This window comes from Labrus bergylta, chromosome 17, assembly GCF_963930695.1.
Source record: "Labrus bergylta chromosome 17, fLabBer1.1, whole genome shotgun sequence".
NCBI classification, from domain to species: domain Eukaryota; kingdom Metazoa; phylum Chordata; class Actinopteri; order Labriformes; family Labridae; genus Labrus; species Labrus bergylta.
The window spans coordinates 23,826,511-23,839,784 of record NC_089211.1 but is presented as its reverse complement, the minus strand read 5'-3'; the positions used below and the strand labels follow the sequence as shown (position 1 = coordinate 23,839,784).

The window sequence follows — 13,274 nt, the reverse complement described above, 5'->3', positions numbered from 1 at the left end:
AGACATGTTGTAAATCCTATAGCATTACAAAGACATTGTGGTTTTTGGTCGCTGGGAACGGGAAGTCCATTTTTATCCCGGGTCATCTTGTGTGAGTCAGTTTGCTCTCTTTAACTAAACTCCTCAGTCGACCCTCCAGGGCACCATTTTATTATTTTGTTTGTTTTTTATGTGCAGTGTACTTCTGTTGTGGTGATGAGAGCGGTCACACGCTCACATCAGGTTTATTTCCCATCAACTGTTAGTCGGAAGGAGGAAATTACTCTGTTACAATCATTACTGGAGCTCCATATTAAAAACAACACCGCACTGTGACCCTTGGGGGGGGGGGGGGGGGGGGGGGGGGGGTTCAGTTAGAGAGAAGAACTCAGTGGTGTCATAGCTAAGATAAGAGAGACCTCTAGTGGACAAAATGTGTATTACAGTAAAGATGAACGCTGAAATGATTGGAAACAAACACTAGAGGCCAAACCCCCCTCAACTTGCATTGTGTGTGATTAGTCAAAAAAGTAACTGCAAAGATCAAATCACATTATGTGTAAATATGACTGTTTGCATACTTTTGTACATGAGCCTTAAGCAGACATGCATAAGTACATTTTAATAATAAAATACCCATCATCATAAAAAAAGTAAATAACCAGTCGTCATGCATGTCTTTTTGTTGTGATAAAAGGACAATTTTCAAAACCTGTAAAAATGTAATTTTAATTAAGAAAACACCCAAAATGCTAATGAATGAGTAAAAGAGAAAAATCCTCCACAGAATCCCAGCCAGCCAGAAACACAAAATTCAGAAAGAAGTGACAGGGTTGTTAGTCAGGAATGTGAGGAGGAGAGGAAGAGGGGGTGAAACTACCTCTCCTCTCCCCAAAAAAGAGCCCTCTCGCTCGGACTTGGATCCCAAAAAAGCCCCCAAAAGAAAAGAGAAATCCCAAAGAGAGAGAGACTGAAAAAGTTAGTTTTCAGTCTTTTCAGGGTGAGAAATAAGATGGAGGGATGGATGGAGGGATGGATGGAGTAATGGATGGATGATGGATGGACGGATGGATGGATGGATGGATGGACAGATGGAGGGATGGATGGATGGAAGGAAGGATGGATGGATGGATGGATGGATGGATGGAGTAATGGATGGATGGATGGACAGATGGATGGATGGAGGGATGGATGGATGGAGTAATAGATGGATGGATGGATGGAGGGATGGACAGATGGAGGGATGGATGGATGGATGGAGGGATGGATGGATGGAGTAATAGATGGATGGAGGGATGGATGGATGGATGGAGTAATGGATGGATGGATGGACAGATGGAGGGATGGATGGATGGAGTAATGGAGGGATGGATGGATGGAGGGAGGGATGGATGGATGGAGTAATAGATGGATGGAGGGATGGATGGATGGATGGAGTAATGGATGGATGGATGGATGGATGGATGGATGGAGGGATGGATGATGGATGGATGGAGTAATGGATGGACAGATGGATGGATGGAAGGATGGATGGATGGATGATGGATGGATGGAGTAATGGATGGATGGAGTAATGGATGGATGGAAGGATGAATGGATGGATGGATGGATGGAGGGATGATGGATGGATGGAGTAATGGATGGATGGATGGAGGGATGGGCAGACAGGCTGATGGATGGATTGATTGATGGATGAAGGGATGGAGTAATGGATGGATGAATAGATGGACGGAAGATAGACGGACGATGGACGGATGGATGGATGGAGTAATGGATGGATGGAGTAATGGATGGATGGATTGATTGATGGATGGATGGATGGATGGATGGAGTAATGGATGGACAGATGGATGGATGGAAGGATGGATGGATGGAGTAATGGATGGATGGATTGATTGATGGATGGAGTAATGGATGTATGGAGTAATGGATGGATGGAGTGATTGATGGATGGATGGATGGATGGACAGATGGAGTGATTGATGGATGAATAGATTGATAGACGGACTGACGGATGGATGGTTTTCCATTGAGAGTATTAAATGGTGATTTTATAATCGTGTTGAACATTTTCTGGTTCCCAAAAGGAAAGTTTGCATGTTTTGAGGAGTCTGGTTCAAAAAGCTACATTTCAGAATTTCACCTCCAGCTGATCATAATTATAACATCTAACTGACTTAGTTAAAATATTTTCTGACACTTTTTATAAATCAATTAAAACAATTTAATATTTTGAAAATAATACAAAAGCGTTAAAAAAACGTATTTTCCAATGAACAGATGATTTATTTAATGTTGTTGTTCCTCTTTCTGAAGTAGGCTCGTGGGTCTCTGTTCACCTTTGAGGGCCGATAATTGCAGAAGTTTTCTTCCTGTTTGAGACATTCGTAAGTTTGCAGAAACACAGTCATAGTGTGTGTTCTGGGAGAGTGAGTCAGTGCAGAAGTTGCAGCTCAGATATCTCAGCTGATTGATATTATCAGGCACACACACACATGTGTTGGTATTGCAGCGTCTGTTTTCCTATGTGTGCTAACTTTTTCTGTTGAACAAATAACACTGAAAACAAAGCCTGGTAGTAGAAGTCTCAATAGATTACAGTACTCTCAGCACTGTCTGCAGAACAATAAAAAAAATCATCTATAGATTATATCTGTGCATAGTTTTTTCATTTTCCTCATTTTGCAGCAATTCTTCTGACTTTAACTTAAATAGCATTTTCAAGCGACTCAGCTCATTGGTCATGACAGAAGACAAATGACCAGAGTTATGAGGTGTGTTAATCTGGATCATCAGTGGTGAACGTGTGGATGTGTGTGAAAGCATAACGTGGTGTGAGGTGTTGAAGAGTGCACTAACATAATAAACTAAAGAAACAAATGTTCAAATGTTGGTCAGTCTGAGGGAGATCAGACGTCAGAGAGTGAGTGAGAGAAACCAGCAGATCTTTGTAGACCAGAGTGCACCAGGGCTCAGGTGCAACAGAATCAAGCCAAAGACTACCAGCGGCCTGGTGACAGGGTCGTCACACTTGAAGCTAAGTATTATTATGTCGTGTGTTTGCTCGTTTTGATTCATTAAGCCGAATTAACTTCCTTTTCTCTGACTATTAACATTATGTCTGCTTGACATTTGCTCTTTTAACTCTTTGTTTACAGGCAAAGACGTTATATGCATATCTACGGAAGCCCTAAGGGGACATATATCCATGCTTTTTATTTGACTCCATGTGATACAGCGTCATCATCTTTGGATAAGGATAGGATAATACTTTATTGATCCCCTGAGGGGAAATTCGAGTGTTGCAGCAGCACAGACTCTGTAAAAAAAAAAAACTATGAAAAAAAACTTATGCAAAGTTTTTGCAAACAAGCGGACTGTTGTTTAACCATTTAATGACCTGAGCTGAATGAACCACGTTACAGGCTTGATTCTGAGAAAAAAAAACAAATAAAGTAGAACGAAGAAATCAAAATATTTGATTTCCTTTTATTAAAGGGTTTCTTTAGCGAGCCTTTTGATTCTGATCTACAAAGCTTTACTATTTACTATTTCAACTATATTCTGAAAAACAAAACCTGTGGCCCGCGAGCGATTCTAACACGACAACTTTGGCCTGCAAGAAAAAAGTTTGGACACCACTGAGTTATTCATGAACAGGAAATGGCTGCACTTCCCCTTTAAATCTTTTTCACCACTTACCACTACTTCTATTAAGCCCCGCCCACTCCGGTTCGCGTTCACTGCCTGGTCGTCAGCAGGTCTTGTGACTCTGCAGTCTTCTGTCAACATGGACACAGCGCTGAGATTTGCTGTCCTGCTGCTGACCCTGTCCTTTGGTGCGGGGCTGCAGCTGAACTACATCGATGATTATGAGGAAGAGCCGAAGGAGGAGGACGTTTCTGCGGATTCAAAATACGGCTCTCTGTGGCCTCTTCCGCAAAAAATCCAAATGTCTGAGATTTCATTCAAGTTAACGAGCTCCAGCTTCAAAATAGTTGACGCCAAAGAGTCGTCGGCTGGTCCGAGCTGCAGCCTCCTGAAGGACGCCTACAGGAGGTAAAAAAAAAAAAAAAAAAAAGCTTTATTTCTATTTAATTTATTTGTGTTTTGTTTCTCTGCAGTCGTTTGTGATTAAGAAACAATGCACCGTGCTGCGTTCAGGGACCCGACAAGCGCACAGTACAGCGCAGTCACCACCTCCTGTGTCTCGCTCAACAGGTACTATGAATACATGTTTGGCAGCTCCAAAAGGCAGCAGCTTAACAAAAGAAGGAGAACAGGCCCCTCGGAGCTGACGGAGCTGCAGGTGCTGATCACATCACCTGACTCTGATTGTGACGGGTACCCCAGTGTGACTTCTGACGAGTCATGTGAGTCTCCTCTCTTCCTCTATTTATTATATTTCTACAGGATCTGTTGATTCTGTGTGCTACAGAAATGAAAAGGGGATCTTCCCAAAAACATGAAGCTGTTGTATTAAATTAAATCTTGACCCACACAGATACAAATATTTACAGATAAACTCGAGTATTGTCTTTTCCACAGCTAATTTTATGTATTTATACACCTGCCTAGAACACAACTTTAGAATACTGGAATATATCTTTAATGTACAGGCTGTGTTATTTGCCATATTATGAGTTTTTTTATTATAACATATATAATTATTATAGCTGTCAAACGATTATATATCAATCTTTATTTGTATAGCACAAATTTATTAAAGTTCAGTTGTGAAAGAAAAAACTAGTGTGAACCCAAGTCACATGAATGACAGCACAGCACAAAAAACAAACCACACACACACACTCGTCACATATCAACATCCAAAGTGCACTCAAAGAGTCCCGAGTGAAGCCATAACAAACGATGCAGACAGATCAGCAATAAATAAAGTTAACAAAGCTCATACGGGTTAAAAAAAGGATAAACATCATTTAAAGTTTATATCCTGAACAAAGTCTACACCAGGATATTAATTGGCGAGTAAACATGGTCTCTGATAATTGCAGAAGCTTCCACCCTGTTTGACACATTCGGATGTTTGCAGATAACACAGTCATAGTGAGTCTGTGCTCCGGGGGAAAGTGATTCAGCACATCCGTTCACAATTTCGTCCGATGTTGCGTTAACTGTCACTCAGAGGGTCAGAACAAACACCAAGCTGTTGGTAGTGTCACCCACCTGGGGGAGGGGTTACTGCCCTTTGTGATGTCATGAAGGAAAAATCTCCAAACGGCCCGTTTGAGCACACATTTTCTGAAAAGTGGAGCAGGCAGAAGACGGAGCGGATGGACTTTTCTCATGAATCGAGGGGTTTGTAGACAGACTAGGGACACATGTTAGTTTAAGAGGAACATGGGGAAGAGGATTTTGCAGAATATGTACCTTTAATAAATTAAAGACAGTTGCACAATAGCAGTTTATTTGAGGATATATACACATGTTAGTATTTCAGGTTTCTCTTCTTTTCAAGGTTGATGTTCATTCCAAAACTCACTTGTTATAGAGACAGTGTTTACAGCTACTTTCACATTAAAAATGCATCTGAATACTTTGATTAAAGGGGCATTTATCTGATTAGTGAACATTATATGAAACGACTTTCCATTGGAGTTTAGGTGGATGATAGTGTAGGTACAAGGATTAACACGGTCAACACAGAGTGTTCAAAGCCCCCCTGAGTGTTTAAGACCCTTACTTTAACAATATAATAACCACCTGCAGAGCTTCAACACTTACAGGAGGACACATGCAGTGAACAACCGTTTGTGTCCACAGATGAGCTGTCAGTGGATCAGCCGTATGCCGTCCTGAGGGCACCAAAGGTCTGGGGAGCCCTGCGTGGTAGGATTATATATATATATTTTTTTTTTTACTGTTGTTTCACCAAAGCAAAATCTGAATTATTTTCCCTTTTATCAAATTAAAGTCACTCTTCAGTAACCAATGAGGGACTGAGTCCCTGAGACTCAACCATGTTTGATACAGTCTATGCAGATGATGTGTTTTTGTGTTTCTGGTGTTTTTAGGTCTGGAAACTTTCAGCCAGCTGGTGTTTGAAGATGATTACGGAGCTGTAAGTATAGAACAATATATAATTAAAAAAAAAAAAAAAGGCAAGGCAAGTTTATTTATATAGGACATTTCAACAACAAGGCAATTCAAAGTGCTTCACACAAGACATCAAAAGCATCATGACAGAGGAAAGAAAAGAAACATTAAAATAGAAAAAAATAAAAATCACTGAAATTATTAAATCTGAAAATATGTTAAAATAAAAATAATTCAAATTAAATTAATTGAAGTAAAAATATAAAAAGAGTTAAAAGTTACAGTGCAGAGTTAGAGTTTAAAATCGTATTAAAGCTGTTTAATTAAAGGCAGCTGTAAACAGGTGAGGCCTTGAGCCTCGATTTAAAAGAGCTGAGAGTTCCAGCAGACCTGCAGTTTTCTGGGAGTTTGATCCAGAAGTTTAATAGTGAGGGATTTTTTGTAGCACTTAGATGTTTGTAAATCCATTGTACATTAAGACTGAGGCGACGCTGTCCTTTACATGAAGGAGGCTTTTTGAATGTTTATGAATATTGTGATTAAGTGTCATTGGGTCCATTGTGTCACCTGATGCACAGGCCTGATTATCAAACTTAGGAGAACGCATGTTCTCCCTGTGCATGTGTGGAATTTGCATGTTCTCCCTGTGCATGTGTGGAATTTGCATGTTCTCCCTGTACATGTGTGGAATTTGCATGTTCTCCCTGTGCATGTGTGGAATTTGCATGTTCTCCCTGTACATGTGTGGAATTTGCATGTTCTCCCTGTACATGTGTGGAATTTGCATGTTCTCCCTGTGCATGTGTGGAATTTGCATGTTCTCCCTGTACATGTGTGGAATTTGCATGTTCTCCCTGTACATGTGTGGAATTTGCATGTTCTCCCTGTACATGTGTGGAAATTTGCATGTTCTCCCTGTACATGTGTGGAAATTTGCATGTTCTCCCTGTGCATGTGTGGGTTCTCCGGCTTCCTCCCACAGTCCAAAGATATGCTTGTTAGGTTAATTGGTGACTCTAAATTATAAATAAAAGGTGTGATTATTATTATTGTGATTATGGCAGGTTTTCTGTCTCTATATGTCAACCCTGTGATTGACTGGTGAAAAGTCCAGGGTGTAACCCCGCCTCTCGCTGAGCCGATCCCACTTGTCATTGAGAAAATCTGTAAAAATAGTGTCCCACTTTACTTGACGTCAAGTTCACTGTTAAAACGGTGTAATTACAGCCAGTGTCAACATGTGGAAAAAGGTTATGATACTATTTGGCTTGACATCATCATTTGTGAGTTCATGATAATATTTCAGTTCTGTAACTTAAATCTATCTATCTATGTATATACAGAATCTTTTTAGCTTTTGTTTTCAGGCTGATTTTTTTTTTAATTTTCCATCTTTCAGAAAAGCATCAATGCAACACAGATCAGCGACTTCCCCAGGTTTGCACACAGAGGGATTTTACTGGACACCTCGCGCCATTACCTGCCCATCAAAGTCATCCTCGCTAATCTGGTGCGTCACTTAACAACGTCCAATTCTTGTTTCCTCGTTTTTTAGTTACGCCTACTATTACTAATGCCTCTTTTTGCTCTGTTCACTCCCACAGGAGACAATGGCGATGAACAAAATCAATGTTTTCCACTGGCACATTGTGGACGATCAGTCCTTCCCTTACCTGAGCCGAACGTTCCCACAGCTCAGCCAGCAGGTCAGGAAGAACGACGGCTCAAGTAGACTCTTTTTTTAATTTTGTGATCAGATAGAAGAGCTTGAACATTTTTTTTCTACCTTGTGCCACAGGGAGCCTATCACCCTTACACACATGTGTATACCCCCGCTGATGTGAAGATGGTGATTGAGTTTGCCCGTCTGAGAGGCATTCGCGTTATCCCCGAGTTCGACACTCCAGGACACACGCAGTCTTGGGGCAAAGGTGAGTTTTGCAAGTGCTGCTGGGAGAAACTTTCTCGGTTGTGACTTTTTTTCTGAATTTTTGTGTCCATGACAGCCGTGGTCGGAGGCATGATGTTTGCAGGTTGCTGATGAATCTCTTAAATTTGTTGAACAGAAAGGATTTATATAACGGTGATTAATCATAAATAACAATGTTTAATCCGTCCCTTCTCAGGTCAGAAGGATTTGCTCACACCCTGTTACTCCGGCGCCACACCGTCCGGCACCTTTGGACCAGTCAACCCCATCCTGAACACCACCTACGACTTCATGTCCCAGTTCTTCAAGGAGATCAGCACTGTGTTCCCCGATGCCTACGTTCACCTGGGGGGAGATGAGGTGGACTTCAACTGCTGGTGAGACTTTCTGCACAGTGTCAATAACGTAATTTGAGCGTTAAAGATGAGACAGATGTTAAGATTAGTTGCTGGTTTTTTTTCCCTCTGCAGGAAGTCCAACCCGGACATTCAGAAGTTCATGGCTCAGCAAGGCTTTGGACAAGACTTCAGCAAACTGGAGTCTTTCTATATACAAAGGTGTGTTCACACTTAAACAGGATGCTGGAAGATCGCATATTAAGCTCATCTTCACCTTTCATGTTCTGTGAAACGTAGAGAGTAGCTTCGCATGATTAGCAGCTCAAAAACTCCTTATTTATCTGACACTGGGGTCTGTAAAAACCCTCATTTCAGCTGCTGTCTCTTTAAGACCCCCTCCCCACGTGTCCCCGGCGTGCCCACTTTCTTCTGATTGGCCAGCTCTCTGAAAAACATTCCGGGGGCAGAACGCTGCAGGGCTGCCAGGGGAGGGCTGCTTTTCAGGGTTTGGAGAGGAGAGCTTATGTAACAGATTTCAACAGTTTATGTAGAGGCTTGAAGCCGTCTTGTGAAATCAGAGAACTATCGCATTTAGCGCCCTCTGCAGGCTTATCCTGGGACTCCTCCAACACACGTTTACTTCATGATCTGAATCTCTGCCCATGTTTAGTTTGGGCATCAAGCATTGTAACACTGTGTGAGTTTTCAAATGGGGATCAGCATAGTAAGTCAAAAATAAAGAGGCTTTATGTTCTCTTTATTACGTTTTTTTTATTTTATAGACTATTAAATATCGTCACCTCTACCAAGAAGGGCTACATGATCTGGCAGGAGGTCTTTGACAATGGCGTTAAGGTAAACAAACAATACATTTTGTCTATTGATTTATATAAACGTCGCACAGAAAGTAAGGAAATTTGTGTTTGGTAGATTATTTCTTTGTTGTAACAATGCTTCTTGGCAATAAATCTTATACATTTGGAAACCCTGGTTATTTCTCTTTTAAATGGTGCCACATTTGTAAGGAACGTGCATTTGTGGGATGAGTAGCAGAGCTGAGTATGTGGGTTGCGCCCATGAAAAACTACCAAATCTACCAAACCCAAATTTTCTTACTTTTTGTGGATTAAAGAGTGTGCAACTTTTGCTACGCAGACCACCCAAGATTTGTGGATATAATTTTTTTTCTTCACTGTGTTATTAACCAAATGGCTTTAAATCAAAGGCATTATTTTTGTTCTCTTTGTACTCTATAGTTTTATGAACAGTTTGATACCACTATAATGTCTGAAACCTCCAGTGTTGAAAAATGAAGCTAATGCAGAAGTGCAAAACTGCAGTTCCTCGAGTGTCCACTTGAGGTTGGCTGCAAAAGTCGAGTAAAATGCCAGTAGAGCCCATATTAAAATGTCAATTTTTTTACAGCAGAAATAAACACATTTACAGTCTGGTCGATAACCAGTTCTTATCTCTACAGCTCATTTACAATTGAATCTATAACCCGCAGCCTGTTAGCTTAGCCTAGCAAAACAAAAAGAAAAGGCTAGCATGACTCTATCCTAGCATGATCCATTCTGACTACAAGAACTTTTAAAAGTCTGAAAATAATTATTTAGCTATGTATTGCTAGCTAGCTGGCTAAGTAAACTTGCTAACTGTTTGGGCACCAGACAATGAGCAGAGTTAGCCTGTTAGCGAGAATCATAGAAATCATTAATAGTTGTGTGTTAAGTGGTGACTGAATTAGTTAGGCGTTTCAAGTAGGTAAATTTGCCTTTTCATAAACATGCTATTTGTTTCACCGTTTAAACTCTTGCAACGTCTAGCTAGCTAATTTTATGGTAGCTTCATGGCAGAAAACGTGACAGTGGTATCAATGTTCTCATTTAACCATCAGCAAGAAAGTGAATACAGTATTACCCCTAATTGTCCTCGAGTATCTAACAGTAGCACAGTAGCATGGTCTGTAATTATTCCAGCTACACCCCGACACGGTAGTGCATGTGTGGATCGGCGGCGGCTCTAATGATGAAATGGGCAGGGTGACGGCTGCAGGGTACACCACCATCCTCTCCGCCCCATGGTACCTAGATTACATTAGCTACGCTCAGGACTGGCAGAAGTACTACAAGGTTGAACCACTCAACTTCAACGGTCAGTTTTAAACAAATATTACTTCTTATGACGAATCAATTAATTTGGTGGAGGGGAAATTCTAATTGGGCCTTGTTGTGAAAACGTATGCAGATTTCTTGTTGAACAGGCTTACACTTAAATTTGCACAGTTGTGACAATGGCGATGGGGCAGTGTGGTTGGTGGTTGTCAAATGTATCATGGATAATCCTCTTTGTCCCGAATGAGAGACTAAAGCCTTGAAGACAACGGTAATTAGAATCAGGTAATAAGAGGCAAGGTTTTGTTTTTTATTCTCTCTGCTACAACAGTGTCATTGGTTGTTTTTAAGCCCGGTTTCCACCTAGTGGCCTGGTTTGGCTCAGTACACCCTGATCTGCATTTCCACAGCCCATCGTACCTTTACTTGGTAAGCGGAGTGTAAGCCGGATGGCGATAACCGCGTCAGCTACCTTAGCTTGACATCATAGCAGTGGGATATAATGTAGCATACCGTTGACAAAGGGCAACAATGGAGGACATCCAACAGAGGGCTGCACCTCTGAGGTAGACCACGAGGCGGTGCTACACATTGACATTAGTCACAAAAAACAAAAACCCAATAAAAGTAAATAGCTCAAAATCCATGAGATATTTATGGTATGTTTTTTGTTTGTCCTTTATTACCATTGTCACATGGGAAGTGTTGATTCTTTGATTCTTTTGACCAATACGTGGACTGCAGTGTTTCGATCTCCAGCCCTTAAGGTCAGGTCGCTACACTCGATACCCCAACAGAAGGGTAACCAATAAGTAGGACGGTACGTATCAGTTAGTTTGGTAGCAATCCCAACGTTTGACAAAGGAAACATCAATAAATGTGTTCTGAACCAAACCGCTATGAGCCTGTTTGTGTTGGCAACACCCTGACCATTTTTAGAGACCGACTATTATTTGAGCAAATCTGCTGGAGAGCTGGATCATACTTATACATTTAACACGTTTCCTTAAAACATTATAATAAGATGAGAGAGCTGGGACATTTTTGTCTTCATTCCAATCCCCCATTTTTTTCCTTTCCATCTTGCCAGTACTGACACTGATCCATGTATGTGTGTGTGCTGTGTAGCTCAAGCCAGACACAATAATCCACGTTTGGAAAGGAACCCAGCTGCAATACCAGAATGAGATGGCAAATGTTACCTCAGCAGGGTACCAGACCCTGCTGTCAACCCCCTGGTACCTGAACCGTATCTCCTACGGCCAGGACTGGAGGGGCCATTACAAGGCCGACCCTCAGGATTTCAATGGTTGGTGTTTGCATTATTGATTGTTTTTGAAGCTTGGCTGTCTTTCTCCCGCCCATTACAACCTTTGATATGCAGTTTATGCAGCTCTCTGTGCTTTATGTTAACAGTGTTGGAACCTTATCGCCATCATTTGACTGCTTTATTGGTCTGTTGTTGGTCTGACCCAGATTTTACTAGCTGGGTTGTTTGACTTTGGACGCTTCCTTCAGTGCTTTAAAGTCGCTCCTTTGCAAATATGTGTAAGCCTGCTGAACGAAAAAGAAAAATGTTTGACTATCAGAGGGATCAGAATCACTTCTTTCTTTAATACATTTATTGCTCTTTCTAATGTGAGTTAAAGATTCCATAGACCCGCTGATCTTGTGACATATTGCATTTAAAAACAGGAACTGACGAACAGAAGAAGCTCGTAGTCGGTGGAGAAGCCTGTCTGTGGGGGGAGTATGTGGACGCCACCAACCTGACACCCAGACTCTGGTACGGCTCATCTGATTCCTCACTAAACTCTTGTGATTTTTCACACTTAAATGTAATAGAAATCAAGTATATCCTCCGAAAATAACTCTGAGTCATGACTGTCTACAATGGGTGTAACACCCGAGTCCCACTGTCTGTGATGTTTTCCGAGTCCTATCTTCAGTTTGTTTACATGGCCCGGCCGGCCGGCTCATCCCCTTGCGTATTAAAGTTGTTTAATTGAGGGACTAGAGAAAAGAATAATAACATACTGTACTCACTGCTTAACTGTGTTTCTAGATCACGCTCATTTCAGGTAAATTTACATGCAGTGTGAAGAGACGAGCATAATAAAGATCGCTAGCATTAGCATGCTAACACAACAATGCAGCGCAAGTTGTTTTGGTTTCATGCTGGTGCTCAAGGGCGACATCTGCTGGATCAAAAAAATCGCATATAAAGCCTTTAAGGCCCTGACACACCAAGGAGATCATCGGCTGTCGGTCCTTGTCCTAGTTTTTTTTCTTTGCTGTTCCCCCCCCCCCAGGCCTCGTGCCAGTGCTGTGGCCGAGCGGCTGTGGTCTGCCAAAGACGTGACAGACATCAACGACGCTTTCAACAGACTGTCTGTGCACCGCTGTCGTATGGTGGAGTAAGTATCTGAACTTGATTTATTCTTCATTTGTATCTTCACCTAGATTATCAGATTCTTTCCCCCCAGTGGTTGTATGTATTGTAACGCTCTAAATATTCTTACTATCTGTTTTTTTTTTCATCGTAGGCGTGGGATCCCAGCTGAGCCGCTGTTTTCCAGCTTCTGCCCCCGTGAGTACAAAGGCCTCTGAGAACAAGCGACCACAGGATCACACACACAAAAAAGGGAAAAGGAAGCAAATCCATAAACAATCAACTCATTTACTGCTGGGGAAATCACATGTTAAACTGCTTACTGTGCTGATAAAACATCTGAGACTCATCAACCTTTGATCACATCCAATGTCATGACTTTATGATTGCACTCTTTTGTTTTTTTTATGAATGTTTCTATGATGATTGTGAATAAAAAATGTACACTTCTAGTCGCTGGTCAA

At 41.4% G+C, this 13,274-nt stretch overlaps 1 protein-coding gene across 2 annotated transcripts; it reads left to right on the top strand.

The window, feature by feature from the left end:
* Nucleotides 1–3,729: 3,729 nt before the first annotated feature.
* Nucleotides 3,730–13,262, top strand: hexb (hexosaminidase B (beta polypeptide)). 2 transcript variants are annotated; one of them, XM_065965869.1, is made up of 14 exons: nt 3,730–4,038; nt 4,201–4,352; nt 5,764–5,829; nt 6,015–6,061; nt 7,436–7,546; nt 7,641–7,742; nt 7,835–7,967; nt 8,163–8,343; nt 8,437–8,523; nt 9,087–9,159; nt 11,547–11,727; nt 12,114–12,204; nt 12,731–12,835; nt 12,965–13,262. In XM_065965869.1, exons 1-14 carry the CDS (start codon nt 3,770–3,772, stop codon nt 13,026–13,028), a joined length of 1,662 nt encoding a protein of 553 aa, XP_065821941.1. In that variant the 5' UTR covers nt 3,730–3,769; the 3' UTR covers nt 13,029–13,262. The 2 variants fall into 2 exon arrangements, with proteins under 2 accessions (XP_065821941.1, XP_020506561.2); XM_020650905.3 differs by lacking the exon at nt 11,547–11,727 and adding an exon at nt 10,284–10,458 and having other exon boundaries at nt 3,734–4,038.
* The last annotated feature ends 12 nt before the right edge of the window (nt 13,263–13,274 follow it).

What these genes read in the sequence shown, in the direction of transcription:
- hexb (XM_065965869.1), top strand. Translation starts at nt 3,770, where the DNA reads ATGGACACAGCGCTGAGATTTGCTGTCCTGCTGCTGACCCTGTCCTTT. An exon ending in TCCCACAGCTCAGCCAGCAG is followed by an intron (nt 7,743 to 7,834) that starts GTCAGGAAGAAC and finishes CTTGTGCCACAG; the next exon opens with GGAGCCTATCACCCTTACAC. An exon ending in CACCGCTGTCGTATGGTGGA is followed by an intron (nt 12,836 to 12,964) that starts GTAAGTATCTGA and finishes TTTTCATCGTAG; the next exon opens with GCGTGGGATCCCAGCTGAGC.